The sequence below is a fragment of the Lutzomyia longipalpis genome, chromosome 1 (assembly GCF_024334085.1).
Source record: "Lutzomyia longipalpis isolate SR_M1_2022 chromosome 1, ASM2433408v1".
NCBI classification, from domain to species: Eukaryota; Metazoa; Arthropoda; class Insecta; order Diptera; family Psychodidae; genus Lutzomyia; species Lutzomyia longipalpis.
Genome location: NC_074707.1, coordinates 23,024,412 through 23,045,477, shown reverse-complemented (window position 1 = coordinate 23,045,477; position 21,066 = coordinate 23,024,412). Strand labels below are relative to the sequence as shown.

At 40.6% G+C, this 21,066-nt stretch overlaps 2 protein-coding genes across 5 annotated transcripts; one reads left to right on the top strand and one right to left on the bottom strand.

Annotated features, from left to right (window-relative positions):
- Nucleotides 1–1,327: 1,327 nt before the first annotated feature.
- Nucleotides 1,328–5,022, bottom strand: LOC129797242 (methionine-R-sulfoxide reductase B1). Of its 4 annotated transcripts, none has more exons than XM_055839612.1 (4): nt 4,749–5,022; nt 3,995–4,111; nt 3,766–3,930; nt 1,328–1,736 (listed from the first exon to the last, which is right to left on the bottom strand). In XM_055839612.1, exons 1-4 carry the CDS (start codon nt 4,849–4,851, stop codon nt 1,555–1,557), a joined length of 567 nt encoding a protein of 188 aa, XP_055695587.1. In that variant the 5' UTR covers nt 4,852–5,022; the 3' UTR covers nt 1,328–1,554. The 4 variants fall into 4 exon arrangements, with proteins under 4 accessions (XP_055695587.1, XP_055695588.1, XP_055695589.1 ...); XM_055839613.1 differs by having other exon boundaries at nt 1,328–1,703; nt 4,749–5,012; XM_055839614.1 differs by lacking the exon at nt 4,749–5,022 and adding an exon at nt 4,222–4,475.
- Nucleotides 5,023–5,114: 92 nt separating this feature from the next.
- On the top strand, nt 5,115–21,014 carry LOC129789335 (E3 SUMO-protein ligase RanBP2-like). The gene is made up of 14 exons (XM_055826515.1): nt 5,115–5,331; nt 5,574–5,799; nt 5,865–6,669; nt 6,740–10,895; nt 10,958–11,336; nt 11,401–12,675; nt 12,749–13,054; nt 14,343–15,391; nt 15,616–15,891; nt 16,567–19,377; nt 19,441–19,594; nt 19,659–19,918; nt 19,996–20,136; nt 20,402–21,014. The coding sequence occupies exons 1-14, from the start codon at nt 5,260–5,262 to the stop codon at nt 20,645–20,647; spliced, it is 12,156 nt and encodes a 4,051-aa protein (XP_055682490.1). The 5' UTR covers nt 5,115–5,259; the 3' UTR covers nt 20,648–21,014.
- The last annotated feature ends 52 nt before the right edge of the window (nt 21,015–21,066 follow it).

The following is a 21,066-nucleotide window of genomic DNA, read 5'->3' as shown; positions in this document are numbered from 1 at the left end:
GGGAAAGAATGTTTTGATTTTTCACTTCGCGCATTTTCACATATTTGGCCGCTAAATGACAGTAAATTTCCATTTTCCACTGTTTTCCTGGCACTGTGGACTCTTTAGCTAAGCATTTTCCACTTTTCTTTGAGGAAAATATCCCCAAATGGTGAGAAAATTCAAGGAAATAAAAAAATGTTGTGCGCAAGAAAAAAAGCATGCCACGAAAAAAGATGTCGGAAGCATGCGTCAGAGAAAGACGAAAGATACAGAAATACATTAGTGGGAGTGAGAGGGAATGACAAAAAAATGTCAGGAAAAAATGTCATGATCATTTTCTCTTGACATTCTTTTCCTGCATAGCACCATAATTGATTTTTTCGTGGTTCTACTTGAACATAAAAAGTAAAATGACAAAAGGGTAGCGTTATTATTGCGTAAGTAGTATATTAGTGCAGTGAAGTATGAGAAAAATGAGTAATTTGATGTATTTTCTAACAAACTCTATTGTAAGAAAAGGAAGGTAAATGAAAATGTGAGAAAATCATCTTAAAAAAAACCATGTATTCTTAGAATTGCAGTTCAAAAGCGATTGAGAGATGAAGAATAATAAAAACAGAAATAATACTTGAGTATTTCTTTTTTTGGCTGCTGTCTTTATGAAAGTCTCAAGTGGATTTTATCATTAAATAATTAGATCATACTGGAAATTTCTTAATTCTTTCCTAACACAATCTTTTTGAGAGGTTTCACCCACCCAAATCTCCATCGTCTACCACAAATTGCCCTACAATAAACAAAACTCGCATTTTTATCAATCAACTTGATCTTTCTCTTCTTTCTTTGGTAAGACGAAATACTTGAAAAAACTCCTTACAGACAAAACACCAGACGGTCAGCAATCGATGTGCAGACGAGTGTTTTAAATTTTGGCGCATTGCATTCTTTAAAATTGTAGGTACACACGAAATCAACAGCCATGCACGTATTCTTTTGTAAAAGAAATAAAAATGCTTGCGGGTTCTTAATCCTTTCGCACGATAGAAGCTGAATAGAAGCTTATTGCTTTGCTTTAGTGATTCTAATCGTATTTATGATTAATAAATAAAAAATTAAACTTCCATTGAATCTCAATAAGTCTAAAAAAGGTCAAGAACATCAATTTAGGTAATAAATCTTTGTGTAAATGTGGAGTAATTGGGGGGCAATAGAAATGCTCAAAAAACTTGAATACAGTCGATTGAGATGAATATAAGATAGGAGGAACAATTCTTATTACTCTATTAACATTTCAACAATGGTTAAGATCAGTAAATCCTTAATATCGTCTTAAAGAAAACAAATATTTTTTCAATTCTCATGTATATTTTATTCGACTCATTTTTTTGTAGTATTTGTTTTGTACAATTTCTCATTTCTTTTTAATATCTCATACAAATTCATAATTCCTGCATAAAGAGGCATGGGATTGTGCATCTCTTTATTATATAGATATATCAATTTTTTAAGGAACAACTGGGAAATGTGGATTGATTAATAAGGAAGAAAAGAGATTACGTAAAGGTGGAGAAACTAACTGTTATCCGCATTTGGCGCCGGGATGAAATCAATGGACGCCGAATTGATGCAGTAGCGCTTCCTTGTTGGTGGTGGACCATCCTCAAAAACATGTCCCATATGGGCGGCACATTTGGCACAACGAACCTCCGTCCTAATCCTCTCTGGATGTGCAATTAAGATTAATAGATTGCTGCCTATAAATTTGCATTTCGCGGGAAAGTGGCGGGGTGGTTTTCACGTGTGGACATGGATTGGCCGGAAAATGTGGGGATTTTTTTTTGATGGGGAAATTCATTTGGCGCAATGATAGATGATTCAGCAAAGGTGCAAAATAAGGGATGTGCCAAAGTATGTAGTACAAATGGTAGATGTGAGAGAAGTCAATAAAATGAGACAAACAAGATGAAGCCAAAAGGAATACGAAAAAAAATTGCCAGTGAAGATCGAAACACATTAAAATGCATGCAATCGTTTTGTGCCAATTGCAGAGATCATGAAATGATCGCATAGTTAAGATGAAGAATTTCCACAGCAATAGAATTAATTTGAGAAAAAAAAAATAACATCGAATTGTAGATGAAGTTGTAAATGATCGCAAAGGAAAAAAATAATGAGTTGAATGGAAGAAATTATAAAAAAAAAATCGCACAAGAAAAAATGCAGGATCGTTGAGGGAGAATGATGTGAAGATTTTGTGTTTTGTGATGCGTGAATGTTGCGAGTTTTTTTGTTTGTTTGTCAGGCAACAGGCAGCAGAGACAAGAAAAATATAACAATTAGAACCTTCACCTTAAACTTTCACTCTAAATATAAAATGTATTAAATTTAAATCTATAAATTCTAGGTAACAAAGAGAGTTCGAACCAGTTTTCTAAACTAAAAAACGACACAGAAGCAAAAACACGGATTAATGTTAAGCGGTATGTTTTTGTTAAACAGAAGAGCGCGATTTTGATGGTTTTACTTTTTTCCCTCATTGCAGAATGTGTTTAATAAATAAAAAAAAATTAGATAAGCTTCAATGAGTATGATGAGTGAGGCAGTATAAAAAAAATGCTAATGGTTTAATTGATGGTAAGTACATGAGAAAAGTATGTTTAAAATGCTATTGATGCTTCACACGTGATTTTGGAGTGCTTTTGAGCGCCTTCCCATTGACACCCAACCCACATTATTTTGCCGCGGCATGTGGCCACGATGGGACAGCGGAGTTATCTAATTGTTCATTCAAAAGTGATTCTACTCGGTATTATACTAAATTTATCAAGGTTAAATCATTAAATTCTCTCGGGTTATCGTTTCAATTGAGCAGCAAAGCCAAACATTTTAGATATCACGCTTAACCCTTGATAAACGCACAGTGACTGGCCAATATTTTTTGCTCACGCTCTGCCACATTTTATGCTTTATAAGATGAAAAACAAAATATATAAAGAGATTTGGCAAAGAATGGAGGAAAAAAATTAAATGCATGAGATGTAAAACAATGTTTTACATGCAGTTTGAAGATTAAATAACATTTCTCATAATTAATGAACAAATGTCGGTAACTGATGCATTATTTTTTTTCTTTTTGAAGTTTGAGTTTTATAACTTTTATATGGAAAAATCATCAATTTTAATTTGGCTTATTAATTCAACAAAACCACATAAAACATTTTAATAAACTTTTAAATATTCTCCTTTCGATGTTAGCTGTGTTTTTGTTATTTAGCAAAACGGAATGTTGTTTCATTTAAAACATAAGAAGTCAAAAAAAAAAGTATTTCAGACATAAATTACTTTTAATTACACACACCTTTCTGGTGCCTCTTTGAGAGAAAAATTAAAGAGAATATCACTAATTTGTACTTTTTTGCACAGAAGGAAAGACTGACTGAGCCAGAATTAAAGAGAAAACCCCGTTCTCCTCAGTGAGCAAACATAATTGAAGCCGTCTCATTTGATAGTTTATGGTTGAGGGATGAATTTATTAAATTCATAAATCTCTCACAGCAAAAATCTTTCCGCAATGAAAATGGATGAGAGACTCTTTGTGGCGTTTCCCATATGAAATATTGATAAAAATATCTGCTGTGTCAACAATTTTCTCCACTCACTGTGCATTATTCTTCTATCTCTAAAGAGATGCTATCTTGTGTCTCATCGTGATTTAGGGAATTGGATTAATTAAAAAAATAAATAAACACGCTGTTTCTGTTAATTGTGACGTAATTAACATACCTGCTATGCTCGTATCCTTATGAAGAGTTATTTTTCCCTTATCGAGGACATCGTTGAAAGCCGGCCAGCCACATCCTGAATCGTACTTCGTATTGGAACTAAAAAGCTCCTGCTTGCACACAATGCAGACGTACATACCCTTCTCGTAGTGTTTATCATAGCATCCTTAATGGGAAGGATCGTAATAATAATTAATCTAAAACAAATATGTAAAAGGACAAAAATTTACCTGTAAAGGGACGTTCAGTTCCTGCTTCTTGGGTCACTTGATACTGCAATGGGGTCAACCGCGCCCGTAGAGCTTCTTTGGATTCCATCTTACTGCCTTCCCCGGACTTCCTCTGATCTGTGTGGAGAAATTTTAAAGCAATTTAAGTGTGCGGCACCTCTTCTGACCTATTTGAAACAAGCACGACTAATTCAATTGATTTATTCATAAGAAGTGTGTGGCCTCACATTCACTCGCGAAATTGCCCAAAAAGTTCTTGATTTCCAATTGCAGAAATCGCGACGTTTTTACTTTTATGGTGCTGATCTGGAGCACTGACAGACGATTACTGTTCAATTCCGAGTGAATCGGTGTCTTCCGTTGTGAGAGAATCGCCTCCGAAAGTCGCACACGAGCTTCTTCTTTTATGAAATAAATCCCCAAAAATAAACCCACACACGACTTCCTCTCTTGTTTCCTTCTCTCCGTGCTTATTTTCCTCGCAATGACTTAACAATGTATACGCTTTTCGCAAGCTGTGAGCTGTTGTCTGGCATTGATTTTCTCACACTTTTTGAGGATTTGTTTTTTTTATTTCTATTGGCACCACCTTTCCTACCCGGAAGATTTTCAACCCCAAAACAATGTTAATGGGAAAATCTGTGAAAAACTCAGCGAGTGAAGGTGAAATCCACCTTTTCAGGTGTTCACGCACAAGAGACTGGTGGAGAGAATCAGCGTGGAAGAGATGATCATTAATTATTGAATTAATTACCTGAAAAGCACCTGCTTCTGAGAGAAGATGGAACTTGCGACGAACTTCTTGAGAGCAATGGCCAACTCAGACGAGCAACTCTTGCCGAATGCCCCAGTAGCATTGATACATTGACTATTTGTCGCAATTTTCAAGTTTATCACGCTTCACCAGTCCCATTGAGTACTTTTTTACGTAATTATTTCAGTTTCAATTTGATTGCGAAGAAAAAGAAACGATTTTTTTGCGCACACACAACAAACCCCAATGGGGATTCTCGGCATGTTCTCGGCACGAGAATCTCGACACTTTGGCATTTGCGAAACATGCTGATAGATCTTCAAATGTCGCACACTTGAAATGCTTTTTGGTGCAAACACTTGAAATGTTTCTCCAATGAAATGCTCTTGCAAAAGAAATCCAACGCCGTGATAATTTTGTGAAAATTTATTGGCTTTTTGCACGGGAAATACAGTGAAAAAGTGAACTAGGACTCTTTTATTGTGTTTGTGAAGAAGCAGGGTTCGTGAAAATGTTCACAACCAAAAAGGATATTGATCGGCACGTGCGGACGGCGTTTTCGAAGCTACGCACGGAAAATGAGGTAAGTTTTTGGTGGGTACAAATGGCGTGGTTTGGCAATAAATTGCAGAAAATTGGGAAAGTTTTGGAAAAATAAAGAATTTTGTTTGTCTACTACGATTTATTTTGGAAAAAATGCATTTGGCATTGTTTTGAATTGTCCCTTGAGGTTGGAAGGACATTTTCATTGTATCCTGACATGCCTCGTACATGTTGGATGTGAAAAATCAATTTTCCATGTTGAAGAAAAAATTGATTTTTCAGAAAAATCTACGAGGATACACCGCCGCAAAGATGTACTACAAAATCGGGGAGTATCAGAGTGCTCAACACTATGTCTCAGCATACATTTCCGTGAAGAAGGACAACGCAGCTGCGTACCGACTTCTCGGGAAGTGCTGTGTGCACCTGAAAAAGGTCGAGAATGCCCTTGAGGCATACCAAAAGTCCATCCAGTTGGACCCCAATCAACCAGATCTTGTCGTCGAAGGTATTTTTGATGGAAAATTGATTGCCCTAAGTGAAAATTAATGTGGATTTTCTCTTAAATTGCAGTTTCCAAAGTACTTCTGTCAGATGAATCTAACCTCAATTCCAGCAAGATTAAATTTTGGGAGGATCTTGTGATGCGCTACAGCGCCTTTCCGGACGAGTCTGTGCTCAATTTACGCTTCAAACTTATGTCTCGAAGTAATTCCAGCGAACTTGTTGAGGATGTTTTAGTAAAGGAAATCATGAAGAAGCCACTGGATGTGAATCTCCGGATCCGTTTACTTAAGCAACTTCTAGAGAAGAAAAAGGTTGCCGAGGCTTTCAAGTATGTCAATGATATCGAAATCAAGCATCACAGTCACTTTGTTCAATCGCTGGAGTGGTACAATACGGTAGCCCTAGTCTTGTCCACATATAAACTAACGAACGAAACAAATTCTGTGATCACCAACAAAGACTTCTGCTGTCTGTACTTGAATGCCCTCGAGAGGCAGATCTATCTCAATCTGGTGGCTGATTCAGCTCTTTCATCCGTGAGGAGTGGCAATTTAGTCGAATGCGTCCGGATACTCTTTGAACTCGATCAGTTTCTCTATCAGTTCTCCCAAGCTAATATCGATCTCCGAGCAGAGGTGGGAATTCAGCTGGTTAACTATTTCCGCGGGCAATTGTGCCTCCATACGGCAACTTTGCTCTTCAAGCGTGACTTTACTGGCAATGAGTGGCAGGATGCTATAAAGTGCAGCCTTGTGCTCCTTCTACATGCCTACCAGTGTGGAATTCTCGAAATTCCAGACACAATGGTGCGTCAGGTGCCTGAAGTGATGAAACATCTTATGGATCAATGGCAGAATCAGAGTGCATTCAGGTAAGAATTTCACAATATATTTTTATTTGTAAAAAAAAAATATAACAAAATTCTAAAATTACTCCTTCAGATGCCTCCAAGCGGGAAGGACTCTTCTATCGACTTATGATGAACAACGTGGACGTCCCTCTAAAGCGTCAGATCGATCACAACAGCTTCCTTATGGCAATCGCGAAGAGCTCCTCATGAATATTCGCGGTAAATGTTCAAATTCATCATGGAAGCAGGGATTGTTTAAGTTACTATTCAAAGCGAGTGATCAAATAAGCGCCATCGGTACATCCTATCTCACTACATGCGCTTCCCTAACTGAACCACTGTATGAACTCCCTACTGCCAATCACGTGGAGTCAAATGAAAAGGCATCGAGTCTGCTGAATCCCTTCTCGCTGGCACATCAGGTGTACGTTAGGCTAAAGACAAACACTCTTTGGGAGTGTGATTTCAACGGATTTGAGTGTCTCAATATGTCCATGTCAAATTTAATCAACTGTGCTCCGTCAACACTCAACCAATTGGACGTGGAATCATTCCTGTATGCTGTTGTTATTCAGACAAGGCGAGAGCTTGAATTGGTGCAGTGCCGAAATCAATTGGGTCTACCAGGTGTGCTACCTTTTGCGAATGTTATGGGAAAAATGTGTTCAGATGATCAGGCAAATTGGTGGACAGCTGCTTATAAAATTACGACTAATGGAACAGCTGAAGATGTACCGAAAATCCGATCAACAGTTCAGGATGGACTAGAAGTGATTCGATGTGTTGGGAATCCGCGAATGGATGCGATGATCGCACTGAAAGTTGGGCAAACACTCCAAGATCGCCTCGATCGCACTAAAAAGTCCGCAGAGAGGAATTACATTGAGAATCGTGTGGAAATCTTCTATAGATACGCTGTAAGGCAGCTCAAAAGGTATCCCAATGGAAGTGTTGTCTCCACCAGGAAACTCTTCAAGTACACCCCATCGCCAGAACCAAATCCGCATGATGATTTAGATGTGGAACTTCTGGCAACGAATGCCGTTAACTTCCTGGGAAAACTCTACATTGAGCGTGAGCGCTATGAGGAGTGTGTGGAAGAACTTAATGAATCAAACATAGAAGGTGCTGATTTTTTTGTTGGGGAAGCAAATAAAAAACTGGCTGCATCAAAGACACCACAGCGTGAGAGCACCACGACAGCTTCCGGTGAGTGTTCTAGCATTGATAGCAATTACATTAAGCGATTGGTACAAGCAGAAGTGAGGAAGATACAAATGCAAATGACACGTTCGCATGAGGAGTCTGAATATGATTTCCTGTCGGACGAAGATGCTCTTCATGGTGAAAGTGGCTTTAGTCGGCCACGTAGATCTGTTCTTAGTGACAATACCCAGCAATTGCAGCTGATTCAGCAGATGACGACACTCTTGAGTAATTTGCAGTTGGATTTCAGTGAGGTTAAGAAGGAGTTGTGCGATGTAAAGGGACAACTAGCTACGCTTCAAGAAACAGTGGAGACGAAGGTGATACACAAGGATTCAGCTGCTAGTGTTCTCGAAGATATCTATCGGCTCGATGATGAAGAGACTCGTCGACAGCAGGAGTTGTCTTCAGCCGTACCGACGGATTACTTTGGGAACTTGTACAATGCTGGCTACCCAATGTACGGATACTATCCCGGAGTTAGTGGATCAGCTGCTCAATTGCTGCAGCAACAGTTGCAGAGGAATGTCGCTATGGGATTGCATCAAATTCCCACAACTGTATCCGGTGGTGTGAATCTATACCCGGATGCAGCATCCCTTGCAATTAACCCACAATCACCACAGATCCTTCAGCGACAAATCTTTGACTCAACTATGCGCCTTCAACAATCGCTGGCTGATCAGGCATCCACAGCTCAACTACTCTACCCTGGAGCAACTTCAGCGGCAGCAAAAGTCCAGCCAAACTCATCATTCATCACTGGAACTACATCTGATCAGTACAGTATGGCAAATTCTGTGGTGAAGACGTGGAATAGCACCTTCAACAATGCACCCGTTGAGAAACTTCCTCCGGTTAATGTTGTTATCACAAGTTCAGATCCTCTTCCCACACACACCACTATCTCTGCAGCTCCTCCCCTCCTCAGTGTAACAATTCCACCGCAACACATCAAACAGAGTGCCGTTGTTCCTGAACTATCCGCAATAACCCCACCAAATGTTGATCCAACTCAGAAATCACATGAAGAAACACATTCTTCGGAGTCAGGAGCCCAAGATGATGCAGAACTCAGGGCGTTAAAGGCGTCAGATGAAGAGGGTGAAATTGTTCGTTTCTCCGGGGCGGCAAAACTCTTCCATTCACAGGAAAAGGAACTCATTGAGTGCGGTCTTGGAGATTTGAAGATTTTCCAGAATAAGAAAGACCTTAAGAAGTACCGTATTTTCATGCGACGCGACCAAGGCAACAAAGTCTGTGCCAATCATGTCATTACACCAGAAATGGAAATTACCTCAGTAAAGAATAAGGATAAATCTTTCAGCTGGACTGCAACCGATTTAGTTCAAGGAACTTTGCGTTCTATCAAATTCTTCGTAAAGTTCAAGACATTGGAATCTTCGACAGAGTTTAAGAATGCTTTTGAGAAAGTTAAGATTGAACTGGGGATGAAAGAAGCACCCAAGGATATGTCACAGGACAAGTCACAGATTACTGCGAATCCTCTTACCAAGGCAGTTACCTTCAACTTTGGTGGTTTCAACACAAATTCAGTAACGTCAACAGTCAATTCTGAGGCAGACGATAAGAAAATTGGCCCAAATCCCTTCAGTGGGTTCACATTTGGAAAGGCCAATGATGGGGAAGGTGAGAAAAAGTTTCCCAATCTCTTCAGTGGCTTCACTACAAGTGGAGGCGACAAAAACAGCAGCGCACTGGGTGATTCTCGTGTGGATACATCACTCAATAGATCTGGAGAAGGGGAGGAGGATGAGTATGTGTCAACAGCTCAATTCCAGCCAGTTATTCCACTCCCAAAGCTTGTTGATGTGAAAAGTGGGGAAGAGAATGAAACTGTTTTGTTTGAGCATCGTGCAAAGCTCCTCAGGTTCGACAAGGAAGCTAAGGAATGGAAGGAACGAGGAATCGGTAATATGAAGGTACTCGTGAATGCAGCAGATGTGAGCAAAGTGAGGCTTTTAATGCGACGAGAGCAAGTTTTTAAGCTTTGCTGCAACCAGATGATTACGGAAGATTTGAAATTCACAAAAATGCCCAATACCGAGAGTGCCCTCAGTTGGTATGGGCAAGATTTCTCAGACAACGAAGTTAAAACAGAGATGTTTGCCATTAGATTCAAGACTGCAGAAATCTGCAAGAATTTCCACGATGCAGTCCTCAAGGCACAAGCTGGTATAAAAGGTGGTGACAAAGGTCCAACAGAGAAGAAGGAAACTGATCTTGTTGCGTCACTCAAGGCTGGCTTTGGTGATGCCTTCAAGCCAAAAACTGGCCAATGGGAATGCAAAGAATGCCTCTTGCGCAATGCAGCTGATGTGTCTGAATGTGTTGCCTGCCAGAGTCCAAAGGAAACAGCAACGGCAAAGAATAACACCAAAGGGTGGCCATCCAATTTCTGTGTTCCTCCACCTGATACAACAACCAAGGCTCCTGCTGCAGAGCCTACAGTTGGATTTGGGGATAAATTCAAACCCAAAGCAGGCACGTGGGAATGCAAAGGATGCTTCATCTTTAATCAATCCGATGCTCTGTACTGTGTCGCCTGCGATAGTCCTAAAGATGACACGGTACCCAAAAAGAATCAAGGCTTGGATTTAACGACGCAATCGAAATTCGTCTTTGGAATGCCACCAACCACTACAAGTTCTCCAGCTATATCGATTCCGGCAACGACAGCATCTACAACAACTGCACCACCAGCTGTGTCAACCTTTACCTTTGGCATCAAGTCCACCACAACAACGGGAATTCTCTCCAGTACATCCACATTCTCATTTGCCCAAACTCCCGCTAATCAGGAACAAGTTAAAGCCGTAGAAAAGACCCCAGAGAAGCCAGAGATCTCGCTGCAGCGAAAGGATACGTTCAGTTTTGTCTTTACACCCAAAAGTCCAGGAAAGGTTAGGAGTCCCACCAAGTCAACGCCCGGAAAAGATGGTCATGCATCTGATGAAGAGGGAATTGTTGAAGAGGAGAACAACACCTATTTTACACCTGTTATCCCGCTTCCTGAAAAGGTAAGACGTCAAACAATATATTAGCAATTGAAGGGTTAATAAAATAAAAACATTTCTTTTAGATTGAAGTAAAGACTGGCGAGGAGAATGAAGATGTCTTGTACACACATCGTGCAAAATTGTATCGCTTTGCGGATAAGGAATGGAAGGAGCGTGGTACGGGTGATGTGAAAATCCTCAGAGATAAGACTACAAAAGTACTTCGTGTCCTGATGCGGCGTGAACCAATCCTAAAGATTTGCCTCAATCACCGTCTCACGGAGGATATTGAGTATGAGAAGAAGGATGACAAGTCCTGGCACTTTGTCGTAAAGGACTTTAGTGAGGGTGAATTGGAGCTTACACAGCTCTGCTTGAGATTCAAGACGCCAGAAATTGCAAAGGGATTCCGTGACGCTGTACAGAAAGCTCTTGGTGGTGACGCAGAAGCCCTTCCCAACGGTGAGTGAGGAATTTTTCATTTCTTTGTCTTTGGTATTTTATTTGAAATTTTTTTATTGTACAGGTGGACATGGAGGAGCAACGGAGGTTAAGGTCAATGGTAAATTGAGCGTAGAGAATGAGGAGGAGGAGAAATTGCGTAAGGACTTGAAACTTCCGGAAAAGTTCTTTGAGTACAAGACAAAAGCAGAGTGCAGTGGTTGTCGAGGGTGCAAATCTGATGATTTCATCTTCCCTGTCATTGAGAATATAAACTTGGATCTTGTGGATGAAAAACCCATTCCGCTTAAGCAACCAGATATCCCGTCGGCTCTTCTCAAGCCAAAACCAATGGGATTCCTTGATAAAGCATCTGTGGCACCTCCAACAACTCAGCAATCGTCATTCATTTTCGGTGGAGCGAAATCCTTCTCATTTGGTCAGCCACAATCGATATTTGCTCCTACTTTTGGTGATAATAAGGCAACCACTACTGCCAGTACAGCCTTAACTACAACCACAACAACGGCATCATCCTTCAATGTTCCATCAGTGGAGACACAGAAGAATATCTTTGGAACACCTGCAAAGTCCGGAGAGAGTATTTTCAGTGGATCAACATTCTCCTTTGGGGGTACTTCGGTTTTCGGTGGCAATACCTTTGCACCCAAGACTACTGATGGAGGAGACACAAAGCCCTCAGTAACAGCAACTACTGCATTCACTTTCCAAACACCTGCGGTGACATCTTCGGAGAGTAGTGGTACAATCTTTGGTGGGACAGGCAGTGTGGCGTCAACGTTCAGCTTTGCAACAACTGGTAAAAATTTGTCAACACCATTTGAAGGTAGCAAAATCTTTGGTGGAGGAGCTACAACAGTATTTGGACAGAAGACAGATGAGAAGGCAACTGATGAAAAGAGTGGAGCACCCAAAAGTGATGCATCGACGACATTTAGTTTTGCCCAATTGGCCAAAAGTCCTGAGAAACCCGCAGTTGAGGTGGGCAAAGATATTCTAAAGATGGATGAAAATCTGTCTTTTGCCAGTCTCGCTAAAGCTGGAGGAGCTGCTAGTGATTTCTTAACGAAGGAAACGAAGGAGGGCAAGACTGGATTCTTCGGATTATCATATAGTGATGATTTCAGGCATTTTGGTGGCTCAGCTGCCGCAGCTAAAAGTGGCGGAGAGAATGGTACGGGAAATGATGATTCCAACTATGATCCTCACTATGAGCCACTCATCCCACTGCCGGATGAAATTAAAGTATCTACGGGTGAGGAGGAGGAAATTTTGCTGTTCAACCAATTTTCCAATCTCTATCGTTTTGATTTCACAAACAAGGAGTGGAAGGAGAGGGGTAAGGATATAAATTGGCATACTCTTTGTCTTTTCCTTGGATATTTATTCCCGAACTTTGCGTCCTTTTGCAGGAACTGGCTACATGAAGATTCTACATCATCCCGTAAAGGGAACTTATCGTTTTGTTATGCGCCGAGATCAAGTACACAAACTTGTGCTCAATCATGCAATTACAGCTGAATTTAACATCGCCCCGATGAATAAGACCGGAAGGTCCTTCTGTTGGGCAGCCGTGAATTATGCTGAGGACCCGGCACAGACGGAGAATTTGGCTATTCGCTTCAAAACGGCAAACGTTGCGACTGATTTCGAGAAGGTGGTCAATGAATGTATTCAGAAACTAAAGGAAAAGGGTGATCTCGAACCCGAGGAGGACTGAGGGTGAGATTCCCATGACCAGGAGGGTCCTAATGGAATAATTTAATTATTGGTAAAATTTCATGTAATTCGTTTTTAGCTCTTTAGTTTGATAATTGTCTTGAGAACACTCACTGTACACAAATTGAGGATGCTTTTCTGCAAAATATCTAGAAGCATCTTATCAAGAATTTATATAATCCTTTTAAGGAACATGCATATAATTGGAAATTGGAAATATTCTTTTTTTTTGCATTTGAACAGAGAGTGTTTAGTTATTTTTTCCTCTTTTTTAGTTATTTCACACACACACAAAAAAAAAAGATTTATTGGATTTCTCATTTACATTGCCAATTTATTCTGTTATATAGAAAAATAAAATTTCTGCTTAGATGTAAAATTTGTGGCTTTTCTTTGTTGTGGGACTTTTTCCTGGATGATTTGGGCAGGAAAGGGATTTTGTGAGGATTAAAATAATTTCCGGTGAAGACGGATGGCGTAAGACGAGTGCAGATGGCGCTGGGTGGTTTGGGAATGAACGAGACGTGCCGAAAGTTGGGCGATCCGGTCCGAGACCTCGAATGCAACATTAATGGCGATGTTGGTCGTGTGCGAGTGTATCTATGAGCGTGATTTGAGCTAAATTTTGTGTTTTCTGCACAAAGGTGAGTTTAATATTTCATCCCAATTGCATTTCTGATACATTTAGGTTATTTTAGTGCATGCAGAGAGCATCCGGGACGTGGGGATTGTGCATGTAATAGGTCGGAATTGGGACAATGGTCTTCACGATGCAACCAGACCCACCGTCCAAGGCGATTTTTCAGCAACACTTTTGTCTAGTTGGGCTTTTATCGCAATTACCCAGGGATATCGCAGAGGTTGCCCCATAGACCCGCTATATAGCTGTGCAAATCAAAGGCAACTCTCGGATAATTGAAATTCAATACAGGACTACACTACAACTATGCTTGTGCAGGATTTTCCTTTTGTCATATTGGACAGCTCGTATTGGAATTTGTGCATTTTAAAGCATATCGAGTGTTCTATTGATTCCAATGGGTACCCGGGGAGTTAACTCGTTCCGCCCCAACTAGCTGTAGTTGTGAGATTTCTGTAAAATTCCAAACTTGTAGCGTTCGGCAGTCGCTCGTGTGATTCCTTTCCATGGTCATTGACATTCTTAAATGCTGCCTCTCTCGCAATCGACGGAGACGCAAAAGTGTGTGCCTTTGTCGTCGGTCGGAATATATTGTTGTAGAAATCAATTTGGATGCTTTCTCTCGTGTTCTAGGTTGAATCTTTAAATGTCACATCCAGTTGACGGAGTGGCTCAGATACTCGAGGATGGCGCCATACATTCCCTCATTTCCGGCGATGACGGCATAGTGGAGATGGAGCAGGAAGTCATTACGGAGGACATGGGTGCGAATGAAGTGGTGGCAGATACAATTGAGCACATGGACATTGCCTATGTGGATCATCACAAAGATCTGCCCAGGAGCAAGATTAATAACTACGATGCGGAAGAAGTTGAGAAAGTTCCACAAAAATTCACTGTAAAATCCCAAATGGAGCCCCAAATTAAAACCTACGCCATTAAACGTCGTGAAAACGTTCCCAGCGATAAGTCCTCGGGTGCGGGCACAGAAAATTCATCCACAGCAAAGGGGCAGAATAACAAAATGGTGCTCGTTAAGTTGATGCCCAAGTTTGAGGTGTCAGACGCACCTGCCACGGATGCACCTGCTGAGAAAAGTAGCGTGGCAAAGAACGACTTGGGTAAGGGAGTGAAAGTCACCGAGGACACGGAGGAGGATGAGAATGAGGGGACTGATGATGAGGGTGGGGTGAGTAAGACAAAGATTAAGCGTGAAATGAAACAATTGCAAAAAATGATGAAGAACTCCAAGGTTCTCACGGACTTCATAAACGATGGCAATCATGCGCGTCAGAGAAAGTCACGTAAAGCTCAGAATCTTCGGGGTGGCAAGCGGCAGCAACGTGGAAGAAGTCTCTCTGTCATTGGGGAGGCATCTGCGGATTTGCGATTAAATTTTCTGCGAAAGTCTACGGGAAATGAGGAGTTGGGGGGTATGCAGAAAAGATCGAACATGCGATCGCAAAATGCAGAATTTACCCTAAAGCAGCAGAGATTTCTCAGTCGTATTCAGCGCGAAGAGGAGGAGGAGGAAGATGGCGAAGATGACGATGAAGAGGAGGATGAGAAAGAAATGGACGAATTGTCCGACAACTCGGAGAATGAGAGCAATGAGACAAAGAGTCTCAAGTGCACAAGTGAATACAACGATTCTATCCCCATTGTTAAGCTCTCAAACTTGGTGAAACCGCCAAAGGTAAGTTTGTAAAGGATTTTTTTTGTCGAATCTTTCTTTTTATTTTATTTTTTTCGCAACTCTTGCAATTATTTTTTTTAATTTACTTCATGGCTCATTAAGTAAAATTATTCTCAATATATAATTCTTTTTTTTTTAATGATTTCCGTTCAGCAAGAGAATCCCAATTCAATATTTATGTTTGGAAACTTTGTTCTTTTCATGTGTGAATTTTTATCACTTAGGAAATCACCAACAATGCTGATATTTTGCAGGAGGATTCTGATTTCTTCTGCTGGCGATGCCATGGAGAGAGTGTTAATCTGTCGTGCAGCAAGTGTGTCCGATCATATCACACAAAGTGCATAAAGCTAGCCCAGGGAAGTATCCAGAATCCCAATTCCTGGGAATGTCCAGAGTGCGTACAATTGACTGAAACGTCTTCCAGTAGCAATATATCTGTAGATCAATTGTCGACGCTTCTCATGTTTGCCTGGAATCGAATGACACAGCTGCAGAAGGTAAAAAAAAATTGTGTATCTGCTCTTTCTCTTACAAACTCTCGTGGGTGGCGTTCACCTCCTACGCGAAAAGACAACAGAAATAGCAAATTTTTTTTTGTTCTCTTTCGTAATTTCCTTATATGTACTCCAAATACTATTTAAGCTCCTTTAACTAAATCACACACTTTCTTTTCCCATAAATGAGAGCACAATCTCGTACATTGTCTCATTGCATTTAACATTTTTTTTGCGGATATGACCTCTTTCCTCGATCGAGTCATTGATAAGGCTTCGATTTTTTACGTTACAAATTTGCTTTGTACTTAATTATATCTTGTGGTTGACCTTATGTTACTTTTTGCGCATTTAGAGGTTGAACGCATTTTTTCTTATATTTTGTAATATTATCAAAAAAAAAAATCCTTCACCAATATGGTCTTACTTTTTATTTTCTTGTACAAAAAAATCAATACAAAGTTGACGATTGAATTTCAAATATTTAATGCGGGAGAGGATTAAATAAATAAATTTTATAATTCATTCGAGAGAGGGAAAGAATTTGGGACAAAAGAGACGTTGCTAAAAGCGTATGAGAGCACACACGAGAGATGAAACGCGTGAATTTATATCAATTAAAATGTTCATCCCGAAGGAAGAGAAGCATGTTTAATGGGGAAATATCTATTTTTGCAGACTACAGAGGTTGTGGATAATTTCAATGGGCAGAGCCTGAAAAAGTGTGAGTCATATATAAAGAATCGCGTCACATTGGCTGATCTCAAATCCAACATACGGCAGAAGAAGTACAAGGCTACGCATGAATTCATGACGGATGTGAAGTGGATACTGCACAACTGCTATGTCTACTACACGTGCGTCACGCCATTCGATATGAATCTACTGAAGGTGGTGAAGAGTCTCGTGAGGGTGTGCAAGCAGGAGATGAATGAGATTGAGACGTGCTCAGAATGCTATTACAATGCAAATACACAGAAAGATTGGTTCGTTGAGGTTTGCACAAAGCCACACATTTTGCTGTGGGCGAAACTCAAGGGGTTCCCCTACTGGCCAGCCAAGGGGATGGCAGTCAATGGCACAACGTCTGTCGATGTGAGATTCTTTGGGGCCCACGATAGAGCGTGGGTGCCAATAAAAGAGTGTTTTCTGTATTCGGAAAAAAATCCAAGTCAGGGTAAGACGAAGCGAAACAACATTGAGCGGTGCATAAAGGAAATAGATGTGCACATTGCTAAGATAAAGGATAAATTTGGGGAATTTCACTATCCTGAATTTAGAACGCCTTACGATCCACAGAATGAGATAAAGCAGCTACAATTGATGATACCATCGTACATGTGTGACAAGAAAAACCTCGCAAAGGTGCTAAACCCCAAAATTCCTCCAACAACTACCACCAGTACGAGTCCCAAGAATAATCTCACATACAGAATTATCAAGACGGCAGACAATAATCTGTCAATAGCACCGGTTGTGAAGAAATCCGAGCCAATTAATGGGATGGTGAGTGTGAAGAAGGAAGAAGAGCGTGGAGTTGAGAAGCAAGAGCCGAAGGAGGAGAAGAATCCTCTGCCTGAGGTGAAACCCACAAAAATTGTCATAAGTCGGAAGAAGTATGTAGATGCGTTGGCATCGCAAATTCCGGCAAAGACAATTTTGGAAAGTAAATCATATCAGACCGTTAAGAAGCCACCGGCGACTACGAGTGGTGCTGTTGAACAACGAAAAGTCGACAGTGTGATTATCAAGAGAAAGTCCTCAAATTGGAATGCAGTACCTTCGAAAAAGTCAAGGGCATCCAGTGAAGAGGTGAGCAATGATACGAAACAGAAGGATGTGGCTGAGCAGCAGGTATCTAGCTCAGATGATTTGGTGAAGATGAAAGAAAGCAATAAGATGAGCAATAGTAGTAGTAGTAGTAGTAGTAGTGTAGGTAAGAAGACGTCAGAGAATGGTCCGGATCCCATAGCAGGACCTTCGCGAGTTAAGACTCCACCTGATTCGACAAAGCAGAAAAAAGTTGAGGAAAAGGAGTCAGAGGAAGCAACAAAGAGCAGAGCTAAGAAGAGACCTTCCGAACGGAAGGATGAATCTTCGGAATCAGATGTCAATTCTTCCCAATCATCGAGCACCCCACTGAGTGATTGCAGCTCAACATCGACAATCACGAAGAAGCCCATTGTCATCAGTACGGGAAATTTGTTTGACAATGAAGAGATTCGCTTTGAACAATCCACGTCGAAAACACGCGAAAATGATGCTTCAATCATGGACACGGCATTGATATCCCTTCCGCAGATCAGCATAATACGGAACAAAGCGTCAACAAGTTCCAATTCGGAGGACAAGAAAACCAATCAAGAATCTTTGAATGCCCCGTCATCTTCATCCTGCGACAGGAGCCAGAATGAAGTAACAACAACTGAAACGAAAAAAGGAAGCCCTTCTCCGCCAAAGGAGACCATCCAGGAAATCCGACGAAGGACGAGAAGTAGCAATTTTCCAACATCAAATCCCACCGTAAATGCCGCCAACACAGTGAAGAAGGATCGTGAGGTGGGTGCAAAGGAGAAGGACACTCAGCCAACTTCGAATGAAGTTTCCAGCAAGAGTGGGCAAGTGGAGGATGAAAAAAAGGATTCCACCGTACAGACTAAATCCAAAACATCTCGCGGGAACTCCTTCCAACAAGAGTCCACGGAGAAGAACTTAGTTAATTCATTGAGGAGGAGCAGTAGAAAAATCTCGCGGGAACCCGAATCTGTCTTGCAGCTGGACAAAGTAATAGATCTCGAGATGGAGGAGATTCGAATAAAGTCCGAACCAGTCTCAGATACGGAAGAATCCCGACCCTCATCTCGATCCCATGAATCTCAAAGTGATAAAGTTGCTGCGACAGGACGTATTGGGAGGATGCGTGGAAAATTGCAACATCGACCCTTTGTGGCTCGTTCAGGCTTTTTGAGTGCGGCAGAGCGAAATCGCAAGGCAGCTCTGAGGAAGTTTGGTGCAGATAAAATTCCACGGGCACGAAAGAGCTTCCCCACCAGCCTACGGACACATGTTGGAACGATGAATAATCTCCAAAATATGAATAGTATGGTCTACATCCCGATGGATTCTTCACTTAAACGCTTAGACATGGACTCATCACCAGGACCAGTTCCTCCTCTTGCCGCCGTTGTTAAGGCCCCTACTTGCACAGCATCCACATCTTCCGCCTCATCCCAGGGATGTACGAATTCTTCCAACCTGCCAATTCCACCGTTGGTTCCTACCACAAAAGTTGCACCATCTCAGCAACCACAACACATACTCACCGGCGTTGTAACAGCGAGTCTGGCCAATGCCATCACGGACACCATTGTCCGGGGTCCACCGAAACTTATGGCAAAACCCACAGGCACCCTCCGTTCTGAAGGCGATGTCATCTTCCCCTCCGAAGCTGGTCCAGCATGCCAATTGCTGACCGAAAATGCCCATAAGGTGAATCCTTGAAGAACTTTTATTTTATTCACAGGAAATAACTCTTGGAATTTTTCTCCACAGATGACTGACTTTTTTAGGTCTGTGATAGAAGACACTCTGGGTGATTTGGCTAGCAATGGATGCCTCGATGCCAAGGTGAAAATGATGGAATTGGAAATTGAAAAGCTCAAATATGCTCATAAAACGGAAATTACTCAACTGAAGAATAGTACAGGTATATGAGAGAAATTCTTGCAAATGAATTTTAATTAAATGTTAAAATGTTAATTTAAATCTAGATTTGATTCTGTGCGAGATGAAGAATAGTATCGAATTGGAGAAGACACGTGTGATAAATGAGACAAGGAAGCAGTGCGAGATTGAACGGATACGTGCTATTGAGGAGACAAAGAAGAAGCAATGGTGTGTTAATTGTGGTAAGGAGGCACAATTTTATTGCTGCTGGAATACTTCCTACTGTGACTATCCGTGCCAACAGCAACATTGGTCACGGCATATGACTACATGTGCCCAAAATGAGAGCAACAATGCTGAGAACGTGAGTATCTGAACAGGTTGAACTCTCAAGAGAAAGTTCTTGTTATCCTTTTATTTATTTTTTGCTCTTTGATTTAGAAATCATCACAAAAAAATCACAATCGATCGACGAATCAAACAGTGGGTGGATCGAAGACAAAAGAAGCAAATGTACGGAATATTAATCCAGTTAGTGGTCGCAATTCCACAGGGAAGAACTTGAATTCGGGACAACGGCCGGTAAGCTATTCTAAAAGATTTACTTTATATCTTATTTTTATCACAAATACGTGAGAGGTGGAAATATTTTGATTATAAATGTAGCATTTTACGACCTATTTGTCACGTTATTGTGTTAAAAAGAAAGCTGCAATAAATCTCGTTGTTTGCAGTTAAGAAAACAATGCTGATAAAGAAAATTATTTTTTTCCCTTTTATTTGTTTTCTTATCAGGAAAATTATTTTCCTTATCACCTAATAATTTTCTTTTACATATTTTATTCAGGCTACAACGACAAGCTCATCACCTTGCTATGCCCTTGTACCCAATCGCCATGGCCACGGATGGGAGATGGTGAGCGGAACGCAGGCAAATTCGCTCCTCCCATCATCAATGGTACTGAATCAACAGACTGCCACTATGATGTCAGGCTCTGTAGCCCCATCGTCTGCATCTCCACATGTGACTGGCTCCAGTGCTATGCTCGATGGTCTTATGATCACGCAGGACACGTACTTGGCGAAAAAATGAAAGCAAAAGAGTAACTTTTTTGGCTCTATTAAAAAGAAATTAATGTTGCTTCAATGTAAGATGAATTACTATTTTTTCAACAATTTTCATCAGTTAATTTTATAGAAAAGAAAACTTCTGTATAATGCTGAAGGAAAGAAAACAAATTTTTATGAAATATTTTTAATTTCATCCCTATTTTTTGTACAATTTAAAATTGAAATTAAAACTTATATACACACCTACAATTCAGGCATAAATTTTTTGCTAAAAGGTTTTAATAATTTAATAGATGATAAATTTTGCGTCACTATTTTAGAATTATTGACTTAACAACTTAATCTAGCGCTTAGAGAAAGTGAATAAAGAAGATATTTCAAAAATTAAATTATATTTTTTTATTTTATTTAAATGCTAAAAAAAATTATTTTACCGCGGGA